The 23,921-nt window shown below is 44.7% G+C and overlaps 1 protein-coding gene and 1 pseudogene across 11 annotated transcripts in view; one reads left to right on the top strand and one right to left on the bottom strand.

Moving 5' to 3' along the window:
- ARHGEF9 (Cdc42 guanine nucleotide exchange factor 9) overlaps window positions 1–23,921 on the bottom strand; it is a 199,060-nt gene that overhangs the window by 16,993 nt on the left and 158,146 nt on the right. For all 11 annotated transcript variants that reach the window (XM_036016997.1, XM_028522796.2, XM_028522798.2 and 8 more), the window contains exons 5-9: window positions 21,923–22,155; window positions 16,080–16,209; window positions 11,151–11,282; window positions 3,531–3,774; window positions 1,057–1,125 (exon numbers count right to left, since the gene is read on the bottom strand). In XM_036016997.1, coding sequence (XP_035872890.1) covers window positions 1,057–1,125; window positions 3,531–3,774; window positions 11,151–11,282; window positions 16,080–16,209; window positions 21,923–22,155 — 808 coding nt within the window. The remainder of the gene's footprint in view (window positions 1–1,056; window positions 1,126–3,530; window positions 3,775–11,150; window positions 11,283–16,079; window positions 16,210–21,922; window positions 22,156–23,921) is intronic.
- Window positions 12,656–12,890, top strand: LOC114505777 (annotated as a pseudogene).

Raw genomic sequence — 23,921 nt, 5'->3', positions numbered from 1 at the left:
AGAACCCTGGGGTGGAGAGGGGAGAGGTGGGGACTTACAGTCAAGCCGACTTATGTTCAGAGTCACTTCACCCAGAAGATCCTCAGTTTTCTCATCTACAGAATGGGGCTAATAATGCCTACCTTTTTAGGGGTGCTATAAAGATAAAATGGAACAACTTATGTAAAATGACTGGGATTGAATAGGCCCTCAAGCCAATAGAAGGTAGTTCCTTCCTTTTGTTTACCTAAGCATTTTAATTTTGTCTAGTTCACGAGAATGGGAAAATAGGGTTTTGTTTTATACTCAAATTGATTTTCAAGGTATGTTTCCTTTGTAAATACTTGATGGTTCACAGAGAAAGAAACAGAATCAATATGTGAATTTTCTTGATTCAGTGTGAAAATCTTTGTTCTGATTTGGAATTCTTGATATGCCACATGTCCTCAAACCAATGAAAGTGGTGTGCATTTCCCTAGTATATTTATATTTATTTATACATTCTACATATTTTTCTATTGTCCACCAGTCTGTAAAGTTTTAGTAAAGTTTAGCTTTTCTCTCTCGTTTATTTAAGCAAAAAGGAAAACAGTTTCCTTTTTTTCCTGTACCCAATAAGCTACCTTTGAACATAACTACCTCAACCCTACCTAGTCCAAGGGGGTCAAACTCATTTTAACCTGGGGCCACATCAGCCTCGCGGTTGCCTTCAAAGGGCTGAAATAATTTTAGGACTGCATAAATGGAACTACTCCTTAACTGTTCAGGAGTTGAAATAACATTTGGCCCTTTGAAGGCAACGGTGCGAGGCTGATGTGGCCCCCCCCAGGGGAAAATGAGTTTGACACCCCTGCCCTAGTCATTCCTCAGCATTAAACTTTTGAGACCACCTGTGGTGTGTAATCATGCACAGCTGAGAACCCAGGCACTCCCCACCACCCCAAGTGAACTTCAGCATGGAAATAAGCTAGGAACATGCAGGCATGTTAGTCTATGGCTTCCCAGCCTCCCAAAGAGAGTGAGTGGGGCCAGGGGAGGCGGGAGGGGGGAGGGAAAGTTGGTAAAAAGCAGCTTTACCTTTTTGCTTAGAGACTTTTCTCACAGTCATTGCAGCCTGTCTCTTCTGGTTTTCAGAAATTTCAAAGCCTATAAACATAAAAAACACATGATTAGGTTAAGAGAAACAGAGACCTTTCTTAAATGTCTAAATTAGTACATTTCTGGAAGCATATTTATTTCTGGCAAGATATATCAAAAGCCTTGAAAAGTGAAAAAGGAAAGTAGTCAGAAACTTGGACAAAAACATAGCTACCAAGATGCATTTCACAGTACAAAGAGGCAAAAAAAAAAAGACTGTGAGTTAAAAGGCTATTAAATGGAGAATGGTTGAATAAAATATGGTGTGAGGTGGCAACAAATATTTCACAACCCAACGCAAAAATACAAAGTAAAATAAAAGTCAAAAGATAACACAGTACAACAGAAAATGTACATAGATATAAGAAAAGTTTCAGAAGAAAAGAAATTGCATGGCAAAAAGTAATTAATGAAATAACAGAAAGGTTGGTGCAACTCATTTGCCCATTTTTTACTGAGCTATTTGGTTTTTTGCTATGGAGTTGTAGGAGCTCTTTATATGATTTGGAAATTAACCTCTTATCACATACATGGTTTGAAATATTTTCTCCCATTCCATAGGATGCCCTTTCATTCTATTGATATTTCCTTTGTTGTGCAGAGGTATTTTAGTTTTATCTAATCCCACTTGTCTATTTTTGCTTTGTTTCCTAGGTTTTTGGTATCATATTCAAGAAATTGTTGCCAAAATCAAAGTCAAAAAGATTTTACCATGATTTTTCATGTTGATATTCACTACTCCCAGCACCATTTTTTAAAAAAACCATCCTTTACTAATTTCATATTTTTAGTACCCTTATTGAAGACATGTTGACTTATATGTGTGAGTTTATTTCTGGGCTTTCTCTCCTATTTCCTTGGTTTATATGTCTGTCTTTATGGTATACAGACAGTATACCATACCTTTGGTATACCAAAGGTATGGTATACCATACCTTTTTAACTACTGTAGCTTTGGAATATATTTTGAATCAGAAAGTGTGATGCTTTCAGTTCTGTTCTTCTCTCTTAGATCTCTTTAGCTATTATAGGTCTTTTTTGGTTCTACATGAGCTTTACGATTATTTTTTCTATTTCTATAAAAGTATCTTTGGACCTAGAGGGTATTATGCTAAGTAAAACAAGTCAGATAAAGAAAGAAATATACCATGTGATTTCACTTATATACGAAATCTAAAGAGCAAAATAAACACACAAAATAGAAACAGACTCATAGATACAGAGAACAAACTGATGGTTTGCAAAGGGAAGGGAGTTTGGGGGCCTTGGTGAAAAAGGTGAAGGGATTAAGAAGTACATATTGGACCCTGACTGGTATGACTCAGTGGGCTGAGCACCAGCCTGAGGACAGAAAGGTTGCTGGTTTGACTCCCAGTCAGAGCATAGGCCTAGGTTGTGGGCCAGGTCCCCAGCTGGGGGCGTGCAAGAGGCAGCTGACTGATGTTTCCCTCGCACATAGATTTTTGTCTCCCTCTCTTTCTCTCTCCCTTCCCATCTCCCTAAAAAAATAAATAAAATCTTTTTCTTTTATAAATTCATTTTATTTTCCAAAGAATCAAGATAATTTTTTAAAGATTTTATTTATTTATTTTTAGAGAGGGAAGGGGGGGAGACAGAGAGAGAGAGAGAGAGACATCAATGTGTGGTTGCTGGGGGCCATGGCCTGCAACCCAGGCATGTACCCTGACTGGGAATCAAACCTGAGACACTTTGGTTCGCAGCCTGTGCTTAATCCACTGAGCTACGCCAGCCAGGGCAAAATCTTTTTTTAAAAGTACAGATTGGTAAACTGAATGTTATTCGATATGTTCAGTGACCACAAATGGCTTACAGGCATCTTAGCCCTCACCCAAACTGGGTATAAGAATCCAGTAAGTCCCACACCCTGTACCCTTCAGAAAGAAGCCTAAGGTTTATGAGTAAAAACAGGTGCTATGTGTCAGCCCTCATCAGAGGCTCCTATCACCAGACTGACTGGAGAGTTCGCTGAATACAGTATCACTCTAATATTACCAAACCTGCCTTGACTCACCTTTTCAAAGATGCTGGCATCTATCTTAGAATAGAACTGAGACTGCACTGAGATTACAGAATAGGCTGCGTGAGTGCTTTTGCATTGGTTTGCTAATCAATATTTGTATGTTGGAGAGAACTGAGTCTGAGGTTTGCTTTCAGTGTTATAGTTTTCTCTAGCGGTGAGACGGCAGAGGAAGCCGACCTGCAACTCACTTAACCCTGACTTGATGGAAACTACTGGTATCTATCAATAAGCGCCTAACAATAGGGAACTAACAAAGTGGATTAAGTCGGTTTGCAATAGAAATCTTCCTTCTGCCTCTAGAGAAAGGAAAAGTATTTCAAATCCCCTCTGTGCTTTATAACCATATTTGTCTTTCTCTTCTCAGGTCACTTACCAATTTTTTCATCTTCCTGTACCATTTTCCTCTCTTCTCTGAAAGCCCTGAGCCAGCGTATCTTCTCCTCCAGCTTCTTGGCAAAGAACAGATGTACCTCCTCCGTCTCCTTGTTGTGAAGCTTAAAGGCGTTCTTCATGCTGACATTAAAGTCATCATCTCGGCCATCTTCGATGTCAACTACCTCGTATTTATCCATGTCAATGCGGCCTTTGTAGTATAGGATGTCTCTCCGAATCAGGTCCTAGGGGAGAAGGAAGAGAAGACTTTTGTGAAAGGGACATAGAGAGAGGGTCCCAGGAGAGGTGGCACAGAGGAACATCAGGATGGATGCTAATGGTGCCACTGTTCTGGGCAGCCAATGGGGGTTGGTTTCGTAAAAACTTGGGCAGGTTAACTTAGTGGTATGACGTTGACAGGTTGGTTAATCAGATGTTCTTAGGCAAAGTCTCCTGTCCTACATCCCAAGGCTCTGTCTCAGACCCCAACATCAGTCCGCATACACGGCTGCAAGACTGCTGATGGGAAGCAGGAAGCATTGAGCCACACAGGCAGTACTAGCAAAGGCTTTTCCTATTTTGAATATTTGCAAGCCTTTCAGATGCATTATGAGCTGGCTAGTTGTTACCATTGTTGTCTTGCTCCTGAGTGCACAGAAGTGGATTCATCCTCACTCTCGGGCCATGAGAAACTCATCATGTGTCCATGAATGATGTTCTTATTTCTATATATGTATTCGCTTAATTACTTGTAATACTGTATTAAGATTTAGGGAACCCCATCGCCCAATTCAAAAGCGATGACGCCAAGGCAACCTCCATCTCAAATCCTATGCTCATCATTCCCTTGATGTTATTTCTATATAGTTTATCTCATCTACACCAATTCCACTTATATAAGGTTTTGAAACAAAAAGTCGACACAGAAGGTTTCAGGATACATACATATGTACAAAGAGTATACAAAATACAACAATAATGCATGGGAAATTCAAGACAGTACAAAGAGGAGAACGGGAAGAGGCAAGGAAGGGTGGGAAGAAGCAGAGAAGGAGAGGAGGAAAGCTATAAAAAATATTTCTTATATTGAGCCCTGGCTGGGGTAGCTCAGTGGATTGAGCACGGGCTGCGAACCAAAGTGTCATAGGTTTGATTCCCAGTCAGGGCACATGCCTGGGATGCAGGCCATGACCCCCTGCAACCGCACATTGATGTTTCTCTCTCTCTCTATCTCCCTCCCTTCCCTCTCTAAAAATAAATAAATAAAATCTTAAAAAATATATTTCTTATATTGGATACTAAGTCTGTGTGTGTGCACTATATGATTTGTGTATCTTTTTGAATGTCAAATATTTCTTACGTTAAAAAAAGAAAAACAGAGAGTCAGATAAAATGATCTGTGGGCCTATGGAATGCAAGGTCTGACGAGGCTCTCTCCGAGTGGCCTTTCAGCCCCTCTTCCTTTCAGCACAGTCCTAAGCTTCCCCTGAGGGCACACCTAATGCTAGGACACGTGACGCGGCTGAGTCTGGCCAAAGAGGACACCAGGGAACCCTGTCCTGACAGATGTCCTCTGTTAGTGGCAGGGACCCTGTCTGGCCAATTCTCCCCCCACCCTGTGTGCTTATATTCAGAATTTCAGACGGGCCCTTCCCCAATATTAAGTCTTCACACTGCACAGGGGACTGAGCTTTCCGGGGATGGCCGGGGGAAGGCTGTCCTTAAGGACTCCCAGCACAGCTCTGTCAATCTGGAAGCATCGGGCTGGAAAATACAGATGTGGTTGAATTGCCTTGCAGAAAATAACCATCCCATTGTTCTGTTTGCTCCAATAATGATCATTCACAGAAATAGGCTGTGAGTACAGATGGGCTCTGATCTGTCGGTGCCCCTGACATGGAGTTCACAGAAGAGGAAGAGGTCAGCTGCACAGCGTGGGCCAATGTGGCTCCGAGCCTATTTCACAGCCTCAGTTCCTTCTACCAGGCTCAGGGTGGACAGGCTCGGTCTGGCCGAAGAACGGGGTGGCTGCCATGGGCTGACTTCCGCATCCTCAGGAATGCTTGGGGGGAAATATGCATTAAAAGCGGACCCCATCAGGCTAACCTCACTACAAAAGCAGGACAAGGTGAGAATGGATCCATGGAACCTAGCGTGATCTCGTAGAGGCTGGAAACCTGCCTGACGAGATGTAATACAAACACACATAGACCTAGGAGTCCAGGTCTGCACCACACAGGTGAGTGCCCAGCATGCTAGAACACAGCCAGCCTCCACCGTCCGCCCTCCCTCACTTCAGCCTGCAGCTGCCTTTTCCTCTGAGTTGATGCGTCACAATCATCGTCAGCCTTCAAAACCTTTACTGATTTCCAAAAATGGAAAGGATGAACACGATCTTGAAGCTAAATTAAAAGCATCAACTGAACCTCCTATTGTGGTCAAAGGTTATTTTCTTTTTCTTTCTTTTTTTTTTTTGTATTTAAGGATAACAAGCAACTAGAGACAGTTCTGCCTCTGTGGCAGGGAAACAGGGCTAGAGAGATGCGTCATTAAAATTCTCCCTTTGCCGGCTCTTTCTGACTCCCCAGAGGGTTGAATATGAGTTTGCAGGCACCCGCTTAGTCATAAAGCCAAGTATAACGATGTGATAGAAATGATTAAGAATGATCCACTGTTCAGAAAATCCAATCAGAAAGGGTAGGTAAGGCCACAAAACAGCAGGAAACAGTGGAAAGAACAAGTTAGTCCAAAGCCCTGAGTTTTGAGTCCTAGCTGTTCAACCTACTAGCTGTAGGGCCTTGGGCAAGCCACTCAACTTCTATGAGCCTCATTGTCCTGGTTTATGAAACTAGGATGATCATCCTGGAAAATGATTGTGCAGCTCAAATCTAAACATGCAGCTAGCAGGGCATGACGCCAGTGCCTCATAAACAGGGTGGTGCTGTTCTAAAACCCCTTCGATAAACCTTAACATCCCAATGCTTCCTTTAGTTCATGTGACCTTTCAAAGTAAGTGACATATTGCCTGAAAATAAATCAAAGCAAAGTTACCTCTGAACATTTCAAAGTTTACGTGCTACCACACTATCCCTGGAAATCCCACACATACCCTTTCAAGGCAGGAGTGGCGGTGGGTGGTTTGCCACCCGCTCACCCAAATCACAGATCCCTACTTGGGCTCACACTAATGTGTCCTCTTGGCCCCAACAATGCCTCCTATTCAATCCTTCTAGGCTTCAAGGTCAAATTCACACATTCCTCCTCCCTAAAGAAGCCTTCCCTGATTGCACCTCCTAGCTCCTCGCTCTGGTCTCCCTTTTTTGAATGCTAGCAGACTATACACCCTCGTGCAGTTGACACTCAGCTACCACAATGGTGAGCTGCATTTGTTCTGTCTCCCGCCTTTTAGCTCTGCCTGCTCACGTAAGCTGTGCCGAGCACAGTGCCTTCCTCGCTCTTGCCTCACTCAGGGGTCATCCAGGGAAGTATAGCTGGCAAAGCCTCAAAGGTTTCTCTGCTCCACTTCTGCTCCCAGAAAGGAGACAAACTTCTCTGTGCCAGCCAGCTGACCTCACCTGGGGTCCTGTTGGGACCGGCTGCCCCCACACCATTTTGTTAATGGCAGAATGAGTACTTCCACAGTGATGTGGTGAATAGGTGCTCACCACAGATGCTATCCGGGTTGCCACCAAGTTCCCGGCCTAAATGGGGTTGTTTGTAATAATATGCCAGCCCCCCTTATGTTCCCTCTCACTAACCTGAGATGGAAGATATGAAGGAAGCTAGCACTTCTCCAGGAGCGCCCTGACAGGCTGCACACAGGCAACCCTGGCCCTAGCCCTGGCTCCAGCAAGAAACCTGCCCCCATCCCTGACATTACATAATTGAAACGGCTGCGAGCTGTTTGAATTTAGACTCACTGGGTTTTCATGGCATCTAGTAAGATACCATGGGACATTTTGTACAAATGACAGATGCTGCAATCTGGGGAATGCAACTGTTCTGGATTGCAGTCTGCCTTGCTTGCTTGTCAATGAAATCCTCCTAACCCTTTTAGAGGGGGTCCATGTGACTACCCCCTGGCCTGTGTCAGCCAGGTTTTCTCTCCCGATCCCAGGGAAGGCACATGGGGCTGGGACTGGATTTTTCCTTCCCATTATTTTATTTCAGTATCTAGAGTGCATACTTATTTCTCAAAAGATTGTACTTATTTATTTTTAGAGAAGGGGGAAGGGAAGGAAAAAGAGAGGGAGAGAAACATCAATGTGTGGTTGCCTCTCATATGCCCCCTACTGGGGACCTAGCCTGCAATCCAGGCATGTGCCCTGACTGGGAATCGAACCAGTGAGGCTTTGGTTCATAGCTCATACTCAATCCACTGAGCTACACCAGCCATGGCTAGAGTGCATACTTATTAATAACAAAATAATAATAACAACAATGCAGCAGCGAACACTTAACAGCACAAATTATGTGCCCAACACTATTCTAAATGCTTTGCATTATTCTCCAGCTTTATTGAGGTATGTATTTAAGGTATACAATGTGATGTTTTGATATACATATACAATGTGAAATAACCACCACAACCAAACTAATTTACATATCCATCACCTTTTTTTGTGATGAGGAAACTTAAGATCTCCTTTCTTAGCAAATTTTAAAAATACAATAAAGCATCACTAGCTACAATCACCATGCTGGTACACTAGCTCTCCAGAACTTATTCATCCTGCATAACAGAAAGTTTTTACCCTTTGACCAAAATCGCCCTATTTCCTCCACCCCCACCATGCCGTTAACAACCATTCCACTTTCTTTCTTTATGAGTTCAACTATTTTAAATTCCACATATGACTGAGATCATATGGTATTTGTCTTTGTCTGTCTTATTTTATTAGTGCTCATCCATATTGTTGCAAATGGCAAGAGTTCCTTCTATTTTAAGGCTCAACAGTATTCCATTATGTGTGTATCACATTTTCTTTATGCATTCCTTGATAGCTAAATGCTTTGCATTTCATAACTTAAAGAATCCTCACAACAGTTCTACAAGGAATGTACTGTTATAACCCCTTTTTATGAGGAACTGTAGACATAGAGCAGTTCAGAAACTTTTCCAAGAATAAAAAATACTAAACTGACCCTGGCTGGTGTGTTGAGTGGACTGAGTGCTGGCCTGTGAACCAGGCGGTTGCCAGTTCGATTCCTGATTGGGATGCATGCCTGGGTTGCAGGTCAGATCCCAAGTAGGGGGTGTGCGAGACGCAACCACACATTGATGTTTTTCTCCCTCTCTTTCTTCTTCCCTCCCCCTCTCTCTAAAAAGAAATAAAATCTTTAAAAAAAATACTAAATGGCAGAGCTGGGCTTTGGATCCAGGCTATGTGGCTCTAGAATCTATGCTTGTCTAACTTGTATACTGCCTCCTAATGAAAATTTGCTGAATAAATGATTAGAAACACTAAATATGCAGTAATCGAATCAATGACTAATATTTACTAAGCACTTGCTATGTCCCAGGCACTGCAACTATATTGTCTCAGTTAACCTTCTCGACTTCCCTTGCCCGTAGACACGGCAATGATGCTTGTTTTGCAAATGAAGGAATGAATAGTAGGCACAGAGAATTTGTCCAAAGTCAAGCAGCTCATGGGAAAAAAGAAATTGGTGCCATCCTGTTTGGCCCTAGAGGCCATGCTCTTAAGACTGTACTTAACTGCTTCCCACTAACTCAGGTGGTTCTTCAAAACGGCTCCTGAGAAAAATTCTACCGTCAATCTGATTTGACACTGAGGAAAAATAAATGTTTAAAGTTACAAAACTGGCTCTGGCTGGTGTGGCTCAGTGGATTAAGCACTGGCCTGTGAACCAAAAGGTTGCCGGTTCAATTCCCAGTCAGGGCACATGCCTGGGTTGTGGGCCAGGTCCCCAGGAGGGGGTGCTCAAGAGGCAACCATACATCGATGTTTCTCTCCCTCTCTTTCTTCCTCCCTTCCCCTCCCTCTAAAAATAAATAAATATAAAATATTCTTTAAAAAAAGAAAAGAGGGAGGACAGAAAAATTTAAATAAGGGATCATATAGTTAGAAGCCACCGGTATCCTCACATTTACTATAATGACCACTTAATTAATAAACATATATAAATGCATATATGTGTGTGTGTATACATACACACTCTAAATCAAGCTGTTCATTTTTAAGTGGCTCAGGAAACCCCAATTTCCAATGTACAAAATGGGCAAGTTTTTGCATAATAATATACAAAATGAGGAAGTTCTGCATAAATGGGGAAGTCGTTGCAATGAATCTTAGGAATTAACTCTCAAAAATCTTGTCTTCTGATTTGATACAAGTCATAGGAAGAGCTGAGGGGAGCTAAGAAGAGGCCTGGGTGTTTGGCCAAGTTCTAGAATCATGAAAGTTCTTCCAGAGTCAGCTCCAGATGCAGGGGGTTAGTGCACCCATGGACTAACCAGCTAGTGGTTCCAGAGCTGGCATTCCAAGCTTATCCCCAACCCCGAGGCACTTGGACTCGAAACTCAATTTCTTCTCCCAATCCACTGTCAAAGACACACGGACAGAGACGAAATGCAAGACATGCCACACACAGAGAACAGGGTGCTTAAAAGTACATGTGTGGTTCATGTCTCAGGCTGGAAAGAAAATAAAAACATTAAACTAGGTGTTTCAAGACTCACCATTCCTCCTTAGACATATTTATCACTGGATGAGGACGAGAACAAAGGGATTGGATGACGAAGTCAGGGCCAAGGGTAGGACAAGACATTTGGAAAAGTCACTCTAAGCATTCTTTGTTGTTTTTTTTTTTCCCCTCCTCTTTTCCTTTTCCAGGTCCCAAAGCCTTCCCAACCACTCTCTGGAACCAAAAGCGGTCTGAACCTTATGCAGAGGGAGGACGCAAGGGCAGCAGCATGCCATCTGGCTGGCTCAGTCTGAGAGCAGATGTGCCATCCTCCTGCCTGCCAAAGGTACGAGACCAAGGAAACAACACTCGCCCTGAGTCAGCCAGAGGTCAACAGCAAGACTATGGCCTCTCTTGAAACGCATCACAGAGAGTGGAGGGTGGGGAAGAACACAGTTGAGAGTTACAGGGAAGTGATGCCCCTTGTGTCGAAAACGGGTAAGGACCCGGGAAATTTTTGCACCACAAAACTACATACCTGTCAGGAAAGGGTAGGGGACCCCTTGTTGGTTCCTGGGGCCATGAGAGGCCAGGTGGCCAGAGCCATTCAAGTAAAAATGGGGGGGGGGAGTGATCAGAGAAGCCACTATTCACCAACTGGGATAGAAATACTTAAATGTTTCTGGGTGGAAGACAGTGAGAAGGATCCCCACGCGAGGCAGTGGGGCAAATGGTAAAAAACAATATTAAGACAAAAACGCACCAACTTCAGAGCTTCACTGCCCATAAGCCAGCTCTGTCCAGGATACTCATGCCATACTAGTGATCCTGATATGAAATTGCTGCCCATCTCCGGTCTGTGTTTCACCCACCAGTTTTAGCCCGCTTTCTTGAGAGCTGGGATGATGAAGAAGGAGAGGCTGGTGGCCCCAGAAGTGCCCATATCCCTCTGGGAAGAAAGGGCTGGGATTACCTTCTTGCAGAGGACCATCTGGTGGTCAAACAGGAAGAAGACCCGCTGCTGGTTGCGGCCATACGGCTGGTAGATCCAGGCCATCTCCCCGGTGTAGATCAGCTCCGAGCTCCTGTCTAGGATGTCCTCGCCCTGGGAAGGACATGTGACAGTGAGAGGCAGCCAGGTAGGAGAGATGGACCCATCACCTGCCTGGAGGCACCTAGAACTGGGCGCAGTCTGGGGCAGGAGGAGAACAGAAAGGACTGCCGGGAAAGGACGTACGCAGGGAGGGACTCCTGGGAATCCTTGAAAGGCTCTGTCAGCTGCAAAGACTCACGTGCTTGTTCACCCTGAGGAGGAAAAAGCCCCAGGACCTTCTAGGAATGTGGTAGCCAGTTGTCCTCTGGCCTTAGGGGCACCAGCAGCCATGAGGTGCATTGTCTAATTCTCCCTCTTTTTCTCTATAGATCTCCCTCTCTGCCCCAGCATTTCCTCCCAGCTCCAGTCTGCTAGACTCTTTCCTGTGCTCGAAGATAAGTCTGAGCAAGTGGTAGAAGTCTGTCTGCTTCCCAGATGAGAAAAAAAGGGACGGGGGCAGCAAGGAGATGATGATAGAGGGAAAGAGAATACACTTGCCCCCTTAAAAGTTTTTTTTTGTTCTCCTCTCAGTTCATGAAAATCTATTAATTAAATAGGCAACTTCACGATCACATGCTCCTTTGGTTATTATACACAAGGCCAGAAACCACTTCTCCTTTTCGGTATGTAAAATCAGACACACAAAAAACACTCAGACACATGATTCCTAACTCATTCAGTTGTACCGTTTCTAAGGGCTCCTTCTTTATGGTAACTCTGCTAGGTCCGGGGTACATGGGGGTGTCTGTCACTTGGCAGACTAAGTCTAGTCTAACTCTAGTCTAGTCTAACTTGGCAGCTGTTCTCAAGGACCTTACACCGTCCGTGGAGGAGACCAGGACAGGTGTGCTCAGGTCTCCTGGAACAGCAGGCAAACCACACCGAAGCCATGGGCACAGGTGGGTGTTCCTGGCCCATGTGAAAGTGGAGACAGGAGGCAGTGGCCCAGGACTCAGGGGCATTCATACTCACTGAGCACCTATATCGGTCAGACGTTGTGTTACACATACTTTAATTCTATTTCTTCTGACCTTCACCATTGCCCTGGGACACAGATATCCTCGCTCTCTTTGTACCGTCTGACGTACAGAGAGGTCAAGTGATCAGCCAAGGTCACCCAGCCAGCCAGTTAGCTACAGACCCACAACCAAATCCTGACTGTGTGGGTCCAGAGAACGTGCTCCCTCTTGTCACTGCACGATGCTATCTCTAGGCCAAAGATTAGTGGAAGGCTTGGTCCCTTCCTCTCTCTGGGAATCCGTTGTTTGAGCTGTTAAATGAGGTGCGGGAGGACGACGTCTAAATTCCTTGCCCCGATACTCTGATGCTAAGAGCTGAGCCTCACACCCAAAAGCTTGAAGTCAAGGTTAGAAATGGAAGCTGCCGGCTTTGCGCAGTGGCAGTACCGTAGCCAATGAGTTTTATCAGAGGTGTGATTATTGCTAATAGAAATGGGGGCTGCTGCGTCACCCCAGAAACAATCACAGGCGAACAGCCTAGGCAGGGCATTGAGCCAAAGACAGGGGTAGCTGGAAATGATGCTCTCCAGCATATCCTTTTTTTTTTTTCCTAGTCTAAGGTACTAAAAGGAAAAGAGCTCACTGGGAATATTTTCTAATAATACAACCTCCGAAAGAAAGCTCAGGGATACCACTGTGACTCCAGACTCCACCCCAGGGATACCTTGGAACTTAGTTAAACACTCCTCCTTGAGAGACCCACATACTAGCACAGATCCCTAGGAGGCCCAGGGCTGGGACCGGAAGTCCTCAGGGGGAGGGAGCTGTGCAGGCCTTTCCTGTTGGAGCAACAGAAAGGCGAGACTGGTACTAGTCTGCCATGCCCCAACCTGAGGCACACCAGGAAAATGTGCCATCGTCTGTTTTGAATATGTATGAGGTGAAAGAAAGCTATAAAAAGGGGCCAATGCCATCCATACAAAGATGGCCAGGATTACTTTTAGACGGCAACACCTGCTAAAAGGGGAGAGATTGGACCAGGGCTAAGACTACTCACGGTCATCTGGTCCACCCACCGTACCTGGCAGGACTAGCCCAATTCTATTCTAAGAATTTCTTGTCACATGTGACTTTACAAACAAACAGAAACTTGGAAAAAAATGTAGCCCCTATGCTCACCGAGCTGGCTGACAGTTGATTTTGGGCAACTCACATAGACCCTCTGTGCCTCAGTTTCCTCATCTTTAAAATGAGGACAATAGTGGTACCAACCTCGTTTGGCTGCTGTGAAGACTATATAAATTAACATATATAAATTGCTTAGAATCTTGGCTGGTGAGGCTCAGTGGATGGAGCATTGAGCTGCAAACCAAAAGGTGGCTAGTTCGATTCCCAATCAGAGCACATGCCTGGGTTGTGGGCCAGGTCCCCAGTAGGGGGCGTGCTAGAAGCAAGCTATAGATATATCTCTCGCACATCAATGTTTCTCTCCCTCTCTTTCTCTTTCCCTTCCCCCCTCTCTAAAAATAAATAAATGAAATCTTTAAAGTGCTTAGGAAAATACACATCACACTATAGCTCTCCATAAGTAAAAGTTATTATCTTGACTATGACTGTGTGCCCTACATTCTGTGTGGCATCCATATTCCTATTCATCCTCACAGCAATACAATAGGAATATACTGTTATTACTCCCAAAGCCAAGGTCAGAGAAATGGGAGGCAATTGTGCCAAAGTGGGTGAATCCAGACCGGACTCCTTCAAAGCCCACGTGCTAACTACCAAACCACAACAGAACGACAATCCCTTCAGGGAGCGACCAGCAGCCTTCAAAATTTTTGGAGGTGAGAATCTCAGAAGGCTTGGGTTCTAGACCCCCCGCTGCTACCAATTTACTCCGTGGCCATGGTGAGTACAATAGGTTAACTACTCTCAACCTGTTTCCTCATTGGGACAACGGGATAATACAGTGCCTCCTGTTTGGCCCACCTCATGTGGCTGCTTGAAAGCATCCAATCAGACCACATGAAGGAAAGAGCCCTCTCAGAAGCCAGAGCTCTCACCCTCTGCCTCTTCCGCGCTACGTGCACCGCACGTGTTTGTTTCCTTTTTGCCACGTCCCCAAAAGTGCAACCCTTGCCCGCTGACCCCTTGCCCACGGGCCTGCTGTTGCCTTCCATTCCTCCAGAACTTTTGCTCACACTGTTCCCTCTGCGTCGAACATATCTGTCCCCTCTGAATGGGCAAGAGCAAAGGGCACATGCCATTCATCTCAACTCCTACCTTTTCCACAGCATGGATGGAACCAGAGAGCATTATGCTAAGTGAAGTAAGCCAGGCAGTGACAGACAATTACCATATGATCTCACCTATATGTGGAACCTAATCAACAAAACAAACAAGGAAGCAAAATAGAGCCAGCGACATTGAAATGAAGAACAAAGTGACAGTGACCAGAGGGGAGATGGAGGGGATATGTGGGAAAGAAGGGGAAGGGGCAAGTCAAGGAACATGTATAAAGGACTCATGGACAAAGCCAAAGAGGGAGATAGGATTGAGGGTGGGAGGTGGGGGGGGAAATGGAGATAACCGTATTCCAACAACAATCAATTAAAAAAAAAATATCCTAATGCCCAGCACCCCATTCTGACTACAGGTTGATCGTCTCAGTTGGGGTTGTGGCCTCAGGAAATGCCATCCTTTTCACACAGTTCATTTGCCATGCTGCCTACTGACAAGAAGGCAGAGAAGTAACAAACCCATCCACCTCCACATTTGATCTCTCAGTCCCAGGAGTCTGCCTCCTTAGCTCTTAAATAGATGCTCTTGCTGCCTCCATCACGTTGCGGTTTTGTGTTTTCTCCAGCTTCTCTGGATTAAATCATCTGATGGTAAACTGAAACAGGCCCTTGGGTATTACACAACCAGGCTGTGAGGGGAGGGGTCCGTGAGGAGGAAATCACAACCACACGCGAGCAAGTTCCCAGACATGAGCTGCAAACTTGGGCTTCTGGTAAAAAAAAAAAAAAAATCTCCAGGAAAAAAATTGATTACAAAGAAGCTGTCGGCGGTATGTGCCTTCTCCCTTCCTTTCAAGTGGCACTAATGAGTGTGAAGGGTGGCAAAGTGTCAGCTCAACCCAATCCCAGCATCAGAGAAATCAGAAATTGAAATTCCCTGGAAGCTGCAATCCTTGGGAACATATTCTTCTCCCTGCTGTTCCCGTGAGCTGTTCTAAGGTATTGATTATCGCTTAGAGGCTGTGTCTGCATGCAGTGGAATGGGGCTGTCAGGGATTATTTTTATAAGGTGATAAAAAAAAAAAGAACAAAGCAGAATTTGGTCTGCCAGGGTGGCAGGAATGATGGTCGGGGCCTGAAGTGTGCAGGCTCGGGGAGACCTGGTAGATGTGTCAGGGTGAGGTGATCCCACCAAGAGGGAGAGAAGTCTGTGGGCTGGCCTGCGCCAGAGAAGCAGCTTTGCATTTAGCGTTTGGGAGGGAATTAGCATGCAGCACTCCTCAGCCAAGCGTTCCTCTGCTGGTAATGAAATTCCAGGGCTTGAAAGACATTTGAAAGGCTACTGAGTCAACCCCGTTGTCTCCTGGCAATACCCAAAGAGAAGAACGTTTCTTTTCTTAATGAATCACTGCTGCAAGGATGTCCCCAACCTTCTTAGAAAGCTGTCGAAGTATCCAATGCCTCTCATTGGCAGGAAGTTTTGCCTTGGGTCTCATGGGCATCCTGCTTGCTGCTCTTCAAATCTAATTCCTCTTCACCCATCCATGGCTCTGTGAAGTTCTAGCTAAGCTATTCGGGCTCCCCAGTACCCCCGTTGGGAAGGGTCCTACCTCCCAGTCCAGGACAGAGGCCTGCCACTGGGCGATCTTGTCGATATTCTCCAAACGCCGCTTGCGTTCATTGATCTGCTGAGTCACATTTCTCATGACAGCCAAGGCAGCTGCCACATACCTGTAGTCACTGTGAAGACACAAACGTACAAGTTGAAGGACTCGATGTGCCAGAAAACCAACGTGCTAGATGCCAACCCTAACCTCTATTCTACTATTCCTGCTTAGTGCAAGAGAGCCCTGGGTTTCAGATAGAAGCCATGCCGTATGGAGCAAAAGACTACGTTTCCTATCCTTTTTTTGTAGTAAGCGGTGACTATGTGACTAAATAATGCCCAGTGATATGTAAATAAAAGTGTTGAGCAGAAATCTTGAGACACCTTTTTTGAGGAAAACAGCACACCCTTCTCTTAGCCCTTACTGAATCCCAATGCTTGGAATGCAGATGGAATGGCTGGAGTTCCAGCAGCCATCTTGGACTATAAGGACAAGGGCCATCCTTCTAGGCATAGGGTAACAGAAACTTGGAAAAACCTCAAGCTTCTGACAACCATGGATCTAGCATGGCAGCCGGACTGCCTCCCTGTGGACTTCTTTTTCACGAATTAAAAAGACTCCTATTTTTCCTACACCATTATTTGGGCGTCCTGTCTGCTACAACCAGCCAAGGACTAAGAACAGAGGCTGGGTCCAGATAAATTGACCATCTCTCCTATCACCTGTTTGTAGGGAACCCTGCCCCAGGTCACTGTGAAACAGCATCCACACCTGCCCTCTTGTATAGTATACAGACAGGAGGTGGCACAGTGGTTAGAACAGTCTGAAGCCGGACTCCTTGGGCTCAACCGTAGTTTTGCCACCAACTACTCTCAGTCACCTTCCCAGTGACTGGGTTTCCTCAGTGTCCCATAATGTGAGGAGAATGACAGTAGAATTGATGAAGGGTTTAACACCCACGTTAAACCGTTTTACCCCCTAACCCTAGGTTGTTTTCTGCACACCTGCCAGGCCACAGTCTTCAAACACTATTGCATTTTGTCATCTCCAGTTACATGATGCTTACTGTACCTCCTAACCGGTTTATTTTGTCTCAAGACCACTCTGTTAAAAAATACGCTCCTTTCTCCTGAGCCTTCATGATGGTTAGCTATTAGGAGTTTTGCTTCTGGGTCCTCGTGCTGACGCATATTGAATGTATGGCTGACTAATGCTTCCGAAGTCTCTTTAAAAGATACTGTCTGCTGGCTGGCGTACCTCAGTGGATTGAGCGCAGGCTGGGAACCAAAGTGTCCCAGGTTCGATTCCCAGCCAGGGTACATTCCTGGGTTGCAGGCCATAACCCCCAGCAACCGCACATTGATGTTTCTCTTTCTCCCTCTCTCTCTCTCCCTCTCTCTCTCTCTCTCTCTCTCTCTCTCTCTCTCTCTCTCTCTCTCTCTATCTATCTCTATCTCCCTCCCTTCCCTCCCTAAAAATAAATAAATAAAATCTTTAAAAAAAAATCTCATTAAAAAAAAAAGATACTGTCTGGATGCTGCATCTCTCTGTCTACAGCTGAACTGTTGATTTCTTAGACACGCCTGTGAATCTTTGCATTTGTTCATGTGACCTTTCATCTTTTTACAATAGATTCTCCAGCGTACGCAGGATCTGTCAGGCTATGTAACACTGGCAAAGTTTATCCCTGGCAATGAATGCATCCTGAGCCTACTGTTCAGAAGCAGGACAGGGTGGTGACAGAAGGGGGTGGGTGCAGTGTAGAAGCTGCTGCCATAAATAAGCACCCCTGTTCTTTGGGCCCAGTTTCTATCTCCCATGCCATTCCTGTCTCTGATTTGAATACCAGGAAAATGCACTAAGACACATTCTGGGAGATAAGGCATTGAGCTATGCTGTCCAAGATGGTAGCCACTAGCCACGTTTAATTAAGATTTTTTTAAAAAATTATTTTAGGCCCTGGCTGGTGTAGCTCAGTGGATTGAGCGCGGGCTGTGAACCAAAGCATCGCAGGTTCGATTCCCAGTCAGGGCACATGCCTGGGTTGCAGGCCACGGCCCCCAGCAACCACACATTGATGTCTCTCTCTCTCTCTCTTTCTCCCTCCCTTCCCTCTCTAAAAATAAATAAATAAAATCTTTTAAAAGTCCAGTGTGGTATTTATTTTTCTTTGAAAAAAAATTTTTTATTGCCATTCAACTACAGTTGTCTGCATTTACTCACCACCATCCCCCCACACCCCAGCCAAACCCTCCTCCCTCCCTTGCTTCCACCCTCCCCCTTGGTTTTGTTCATGTGTCCTTTATAGTTGTTTAATTAAAATGAATAAATTTAAAACTCTTCTTGCCCAGTTGCACCAGCTGCATTTCTCGGTACTCAATGGCCATATACAGCCAGTGGTGACTTAATTAGCACAGATATAGCACCTTGACATCATGGTAGAAAGTTCTGCTGGACAGCACTGACATGAGAATGCTTATTGCCTCATTCCCGACCCAGCCATGAATTCATCATTGCCACTGTGCCATATAGTCGGTCAGCCTTTGGCATTTGTAGCTGGCTGTCTTTCCCACAGTGGTGACAGAGGAGATGTCCCCATCTGCAACCTGCCCCGCGAGCTGCAGGGGTGCGTGAGAGAAGCGAATGCCTGTGGTCCTGCCTAAACCCCGCTCAGAGCCCCCAGGTATCCAGATGCTGTCTGGGCCCAGCCCCCTCATGAGGAGACTGAGTGAAGGCAGACTGTATTCTTCCAGACAACTCAGCTAATCTCCCTCTGGTACGCAGTCTTCATTCTTGTCAGCTTAAGGAAGGTTGGGTGGCGGGGTGGGGACACGTCACCCTTCTGTAAGAAAGGCGGTATTGTTCTCCATTTATCACTCTCCCTCCGTCTGATCGTCCACCTCAGAGGCCACTCTGCCCGCCTGCATTTCAGACGCACCTATCTGCACACCCATCTCTCTAAGCCTTTAAGCTGGCAGCAGTTTCTAATTGCCTTCCAACGCAGGCTACTCTGACATGCATCACAGGAGCTGTCACCTCATGCGGCTTCCTGCAGCTTGCTGAAAGGGGTCGTCTGTGACCCCGGGGTGGGGAGGGTAGTGCTGGGCCCAGCAGGGCATGCCGAGGGAAGACAGGGTTGACAGGGAAAGATAGGCAGCCATTCTCTCAGCACTCTTGATTCCACAGCGGGGAGAAGGAGAGTGGACCAGGGACACAGAGGGCAAGAAGGCCTTGAGGCAGGGGTTCCAGTCAAAAGGTGATGGAGCACAGAAATGGCAAATCGCAGGCAGATGGCCTATCTTACTGGTTGCTACTAAAGCCGGCAAAAGCCCTGGGCTGCTTTGACTTAAGAAACTAACATAGCTTTCCGCTGCGCATTGAAAATGGCCTTTCTGGGCTCTTAAAAGCAATTATGCAACATATAATTTACCTAGTTGATACCATCTGTCCCTGAGTATGATTTTTTGAGCCTCCTGCTAGGTTCCATGGAACAGACACTTAGGAGTAGGAGGGAGATGAACTGTGTGTGATAAAAAAAAAAAAAAAAAACAACATTTGAGAATCTCTCTCTGAATACCCAGTTTTAAAACTATTGGTCAGAGGGCTGCTCCACTGAGATTTAGGTACAAGAGTGGCTGCTTCTGGTCACTCAGCACCATGAACATGAAGTACAACTGTGGAGGTCACTCAGGCTCATAACATCGTGGGCTAGCGGAGCTGGAAGATGCCTTGCACGCTCCCTCATACAATAGCATACACACCTTCCTGGGTGTGAAAATCACGTGCAGGGTTCTTTTAAAAGCTATGCCCCATCCCTGGCTGGTGTAGCTCAGTGGATGGAGCGCGGGCTGCAAACCAAAGTGTTGCAGGTTTGATTCCCAGTCAGGGTACATGCCTGGGTTGCAGGCCATGACCCCCAGCAACCGCACATTGATGTTTCTCTCTCTCTCTCTCTCCCTCCCTTCCCTCTCTAAAAATAAATAAATGAAATCTTTAAAAAAAAAAAGCTATGTCCCTAGACCACTGTCCACAATTTGTCTCCCTGTTTCGCCACAGACTTGCTCTTGGTCATTTTCCCTGTCAGGGCCTAAATCTTTCCAGCCATAGAAGGGAGAAGTGTAACTAGAAAACCTTCCTTTAAGGGCCTTTCCATTTTAGGTACCATAAATATTTTCCATTTTCATAATGTGTTAAAAATGTATTAATTTTAGTGGGGGTTCTCCAATGTCCTACTAGCTCTCGCAAGAAACCGTGTCCTGAGAAAACTGAGGACTCAGCTCTGACAATGGGTTGTACTACATCTTTTCAAGGGAGATTTAGTCACCTCCAAATTTCATGTCTCATGAGCGTTCGTTCCTATCACACCCCCGCTAGCAAACTGACTCAGGGAGGCAAGAGCAGCATCTTCCTTCGCCAGGTCTGTCTCTCTACCCACCTCCCTCATAGCCAACAGAGCATGGGAGGCAGAATTACCAGTGGTGGTGTTACTCGCACAAAAGGAGAGTCCAGTGTCACAGCATTTAGATTTATATCTGAAATCAGTCCAGGGCTCCAGAGCCACTGAAGCATATGACCCATTTGCCTAAAAATTAACATCAATTTAAAAGTGAACCCAGGACGCTGACCAGGGCGGCTCAGTTAGTCCAGCATCGTCCCACAAAGCGGAATGCTGCTTGGGTTCCCAGTCAGGGTGCATGCCTGGATTGTGGGTTCCGTCCCCGGTCAGGAAGCATGTGAGAGGAGGCCAATTGATGCTTCTCGCATTGTTGTTTCTCTCCCTCTCTGCCTCCCTCCCTTCTCCTCTCTCGATAAATAAATAAATAAAATCTTTAAAAAAAAAATCAACCCAGGGATGGACCTGGAACTCTGACATAAACAAAACCAACTGGCCAACACCCATGGCCTTATGCAACTAGGTCTAGAAGTCAGATCCAAGGAACCCAGGCAGTGGAGCCAAATAAAAGTAGGAAGCAGGCCTAATGATAATCAGGCAAGAAGCTAGAGAAAATTGGGCAAAGGCCTTCTTTCTTCTTGGAGTGCTCAATGAGGAAGAAGGCAGAGAGCTGGGCCAACAAATCCAAGGTCAGGGATTTCGGACCAATTAAAGGCAGTCTGGAAATAGTCTGGGGACTCTCAGCCGGGAAGTCAAACATGTGAAAGAGTGGGGGTGGTTCACTCTAGACAAACCCCATTGTTGGCGATGACTCCCAGCGTACACCTCACTGGTTAGGGGCGTAGGGTGTCATTTCAACTCAGAAAGACATAAGCTCCTTGGTCCATTTTGGGTTGATTTTCTTGAGGATGCTGAAAAACTTTGGGGGGGGGAAACTTCTGGGGAAGTGTCAAGTCTATTTCCCCCCAGTACACTCTGGGTCTGAGGGGAAGGTACAGTTAGAATGAGGAAAGACTGAAGAAAACCAAGGATTTTTGCCTTGCAGAAGAAATCTAAGGTCAGTATAGTTGGCCAGGGTGTTACCATGATATTTGAATCTACCAAGCAGAGTAGAATAAACAGTTCCACAATGATCCCATCTGGGTTGATTCACTTGGCTCAACTCAGGACTAAGGACCAGGCTATAAGCTCCCTGAACGCAGGATCTAAGCTGTACAATGATGATGCATAATGACTGTGTGTGCATATTGATTTACATTAGGAGCAACTCTCGGAAGCCTTCCCTGACTTTCTACATGCAACAGCCTTGTGAGGTGAGCAAGAATACGTCATCATTCCATTGTGAACATAAGCTAACAGAAGCTCAGAGAAGGCAAAAGAACAGACACGCTCCATAAGGATCAACAGGTACAGGAAGTTCTCTCCCTCACCCCCGCCTCCCTTAATCATTTACCTATGGTCTTGGGCGGTATACTTGAGGAGCTCAGCCAGCTGTAAGGGATACTTGCAGATCTTCTGCACTGGAGTCAAAAGGAAACCATCAATAGCAATGTCGATCATTTGCTGCAAGAGGCGGCAAGCCTCAAAGAAGTGCTGATAGCGGCTGTCCTTCATCAGCTTGGACAGCTCCATGCAGGCGTCCAGGTGGTTGTTACAGTATTCAGAGTATATCCAGAATCCATCTTGCTGTGAGCAGAAGAAGAAATGAAGAGAAAGTGAGAGGCTGCTGAGGATTCCAAAGGAGGTTTCAGAGAAATGGAAAAACAGAACCTACAGAACCTACAGGATATCAGCATGCTAACAATATCAATCTTTCCTAGACTGACTCAGAATTTAATGATAAAAAGTAAAGGCAGTATTTGGAAACAAGAAAAACTGATTTTGAAACACCATATAGAAAAATAAATAAGCAGGAACAGTAAGGGAATTCTATAAAAGAAGGATAATGAAGGGAGACCGGCCCTCACAATAGGAAAACACACTATGGCAATCAAACTCTGGTGCTGGCTCATAAAAAGAGATAGGCCAGAGGTTCTATTTTTGACAATGGCAGACTAAATTTTTTAGAAAAATCTTACCACTGAGAAAACTAGGAAAGCTGGCAATATACGGTAATATCTCTTTGAAGGAATCCCATCATCCAGAGACTCAGATTGTCTCCACAGAATATCCCTTAGGATATACTCTTTGGAGTATTTAGGGATAAAGAGGCCGTGGTGTATGCAAGTTAAACAAGTGGCTGAGGACGAAATAAATATGAGTGTGTGTATGTGTATGTATATAAATATTCATACAGAGAAGTAAAAGAGGAGAGAAAAAGGGAGAGCATATTCAAATTATAAAGTAAAAGCAGTGAAGTGTTATGTTAACAATAGGTGAATCTGGATAAATAGATTATGGGCATTCTTTGTACTACTCTTATTTTTCAACTGTTCTGTGAGTTTGAAATCATCTCCAAGTTTTAATAGCATCTACAAATTTTTATACCCTGTTCAATACTCATACAAAGACTACCTGATGTATAAATAAAACCTAAGAAAAATGATAGGAAGTACAATTGATGGATAAAAAAATCAAGATGGAGTTATTATACATAAACTTAAATAGTATTATATTAAAAAATACTAAAAAGGCAAGCCATGCAGATGAATAGAAATTAGAAAAACATATATCTAGTTAAAGAAAAACTAGTATCCAATTCTCGCTGGTGTGACTCAGTTGGTTGGGCATCATCCCACAAAACAAAAAATCATTGGTTCGATTCCCAGTCCAGGCACATGCCTAGGTTGTGGGTTCAGTCCCCGATCAGGGTACATATGAGAGGCAACTTTTTGATATTTCTCTCTCACATTGATGTTTCCCTCCCTCTCTTTCTCCCTCCCTTCCCCTCTGTCTAAAAACGTGAACTTGTAGCTTGGAACTTAATAATAAAAAAAAAAAACAAGCACAAGAAAAGGCAAAACATAATTTAGGAAAAAAATAGAACATCAAAAGGATGATACACCATGACGGATTTATCCCAACTCATTTTACCTTATTAACAGATTACAGAAAAAGAGTAATGTGATTATTTGAAAAGATACATAATAAGCATTTGAGAAAACACATTTATGATAAAAGCCACCAGCAAACTAGGAATAGAAAGAAACTTCCCCAGTGTGATATGATAAAGGGCAACCATGAAAAAACCTAAGCTAATACCAATCTCAATAGTGAAATGCTGAATGTTCGCCCCTAAGCTCAAGTATCAAACAAAAGATGCCTGCTCTCACCATTTCTAGTTAACATTGTAGTGGAGGTTCTGTTCAGTACAATAACAAAAGAAAAAAGAAAATAGAAGGCATACCTATTGAAGAAGAAGAAGAAATAAAACTGTCTTTATTCAGAAATGACATGATTATATATATAAAAAATCCTAAGGAATCTACAAAAAAAATACTAGAACCAATTAG

This window comes from Phyllostomus discolor, chromosome X (assembly GCF_004126475.2).
Source record: "Phyllostomus discolor isolate MPI-MPIP mPhyDis1 chromosome X, mPhyDis1.pri.v3, whole genome shotgun sequence".
In the NCBI taxonomy this organism is placed as follows: domain Eukaryota; kingdom Metazoa; phylum Chordata; class Mammalia; order Chiroptera; family Phyllostomidae; genus Phyllostomus; species Phyllostomus discolor.
This window is presented reverse-complemented; position numbering and strand designations above follow the sequence as displayed.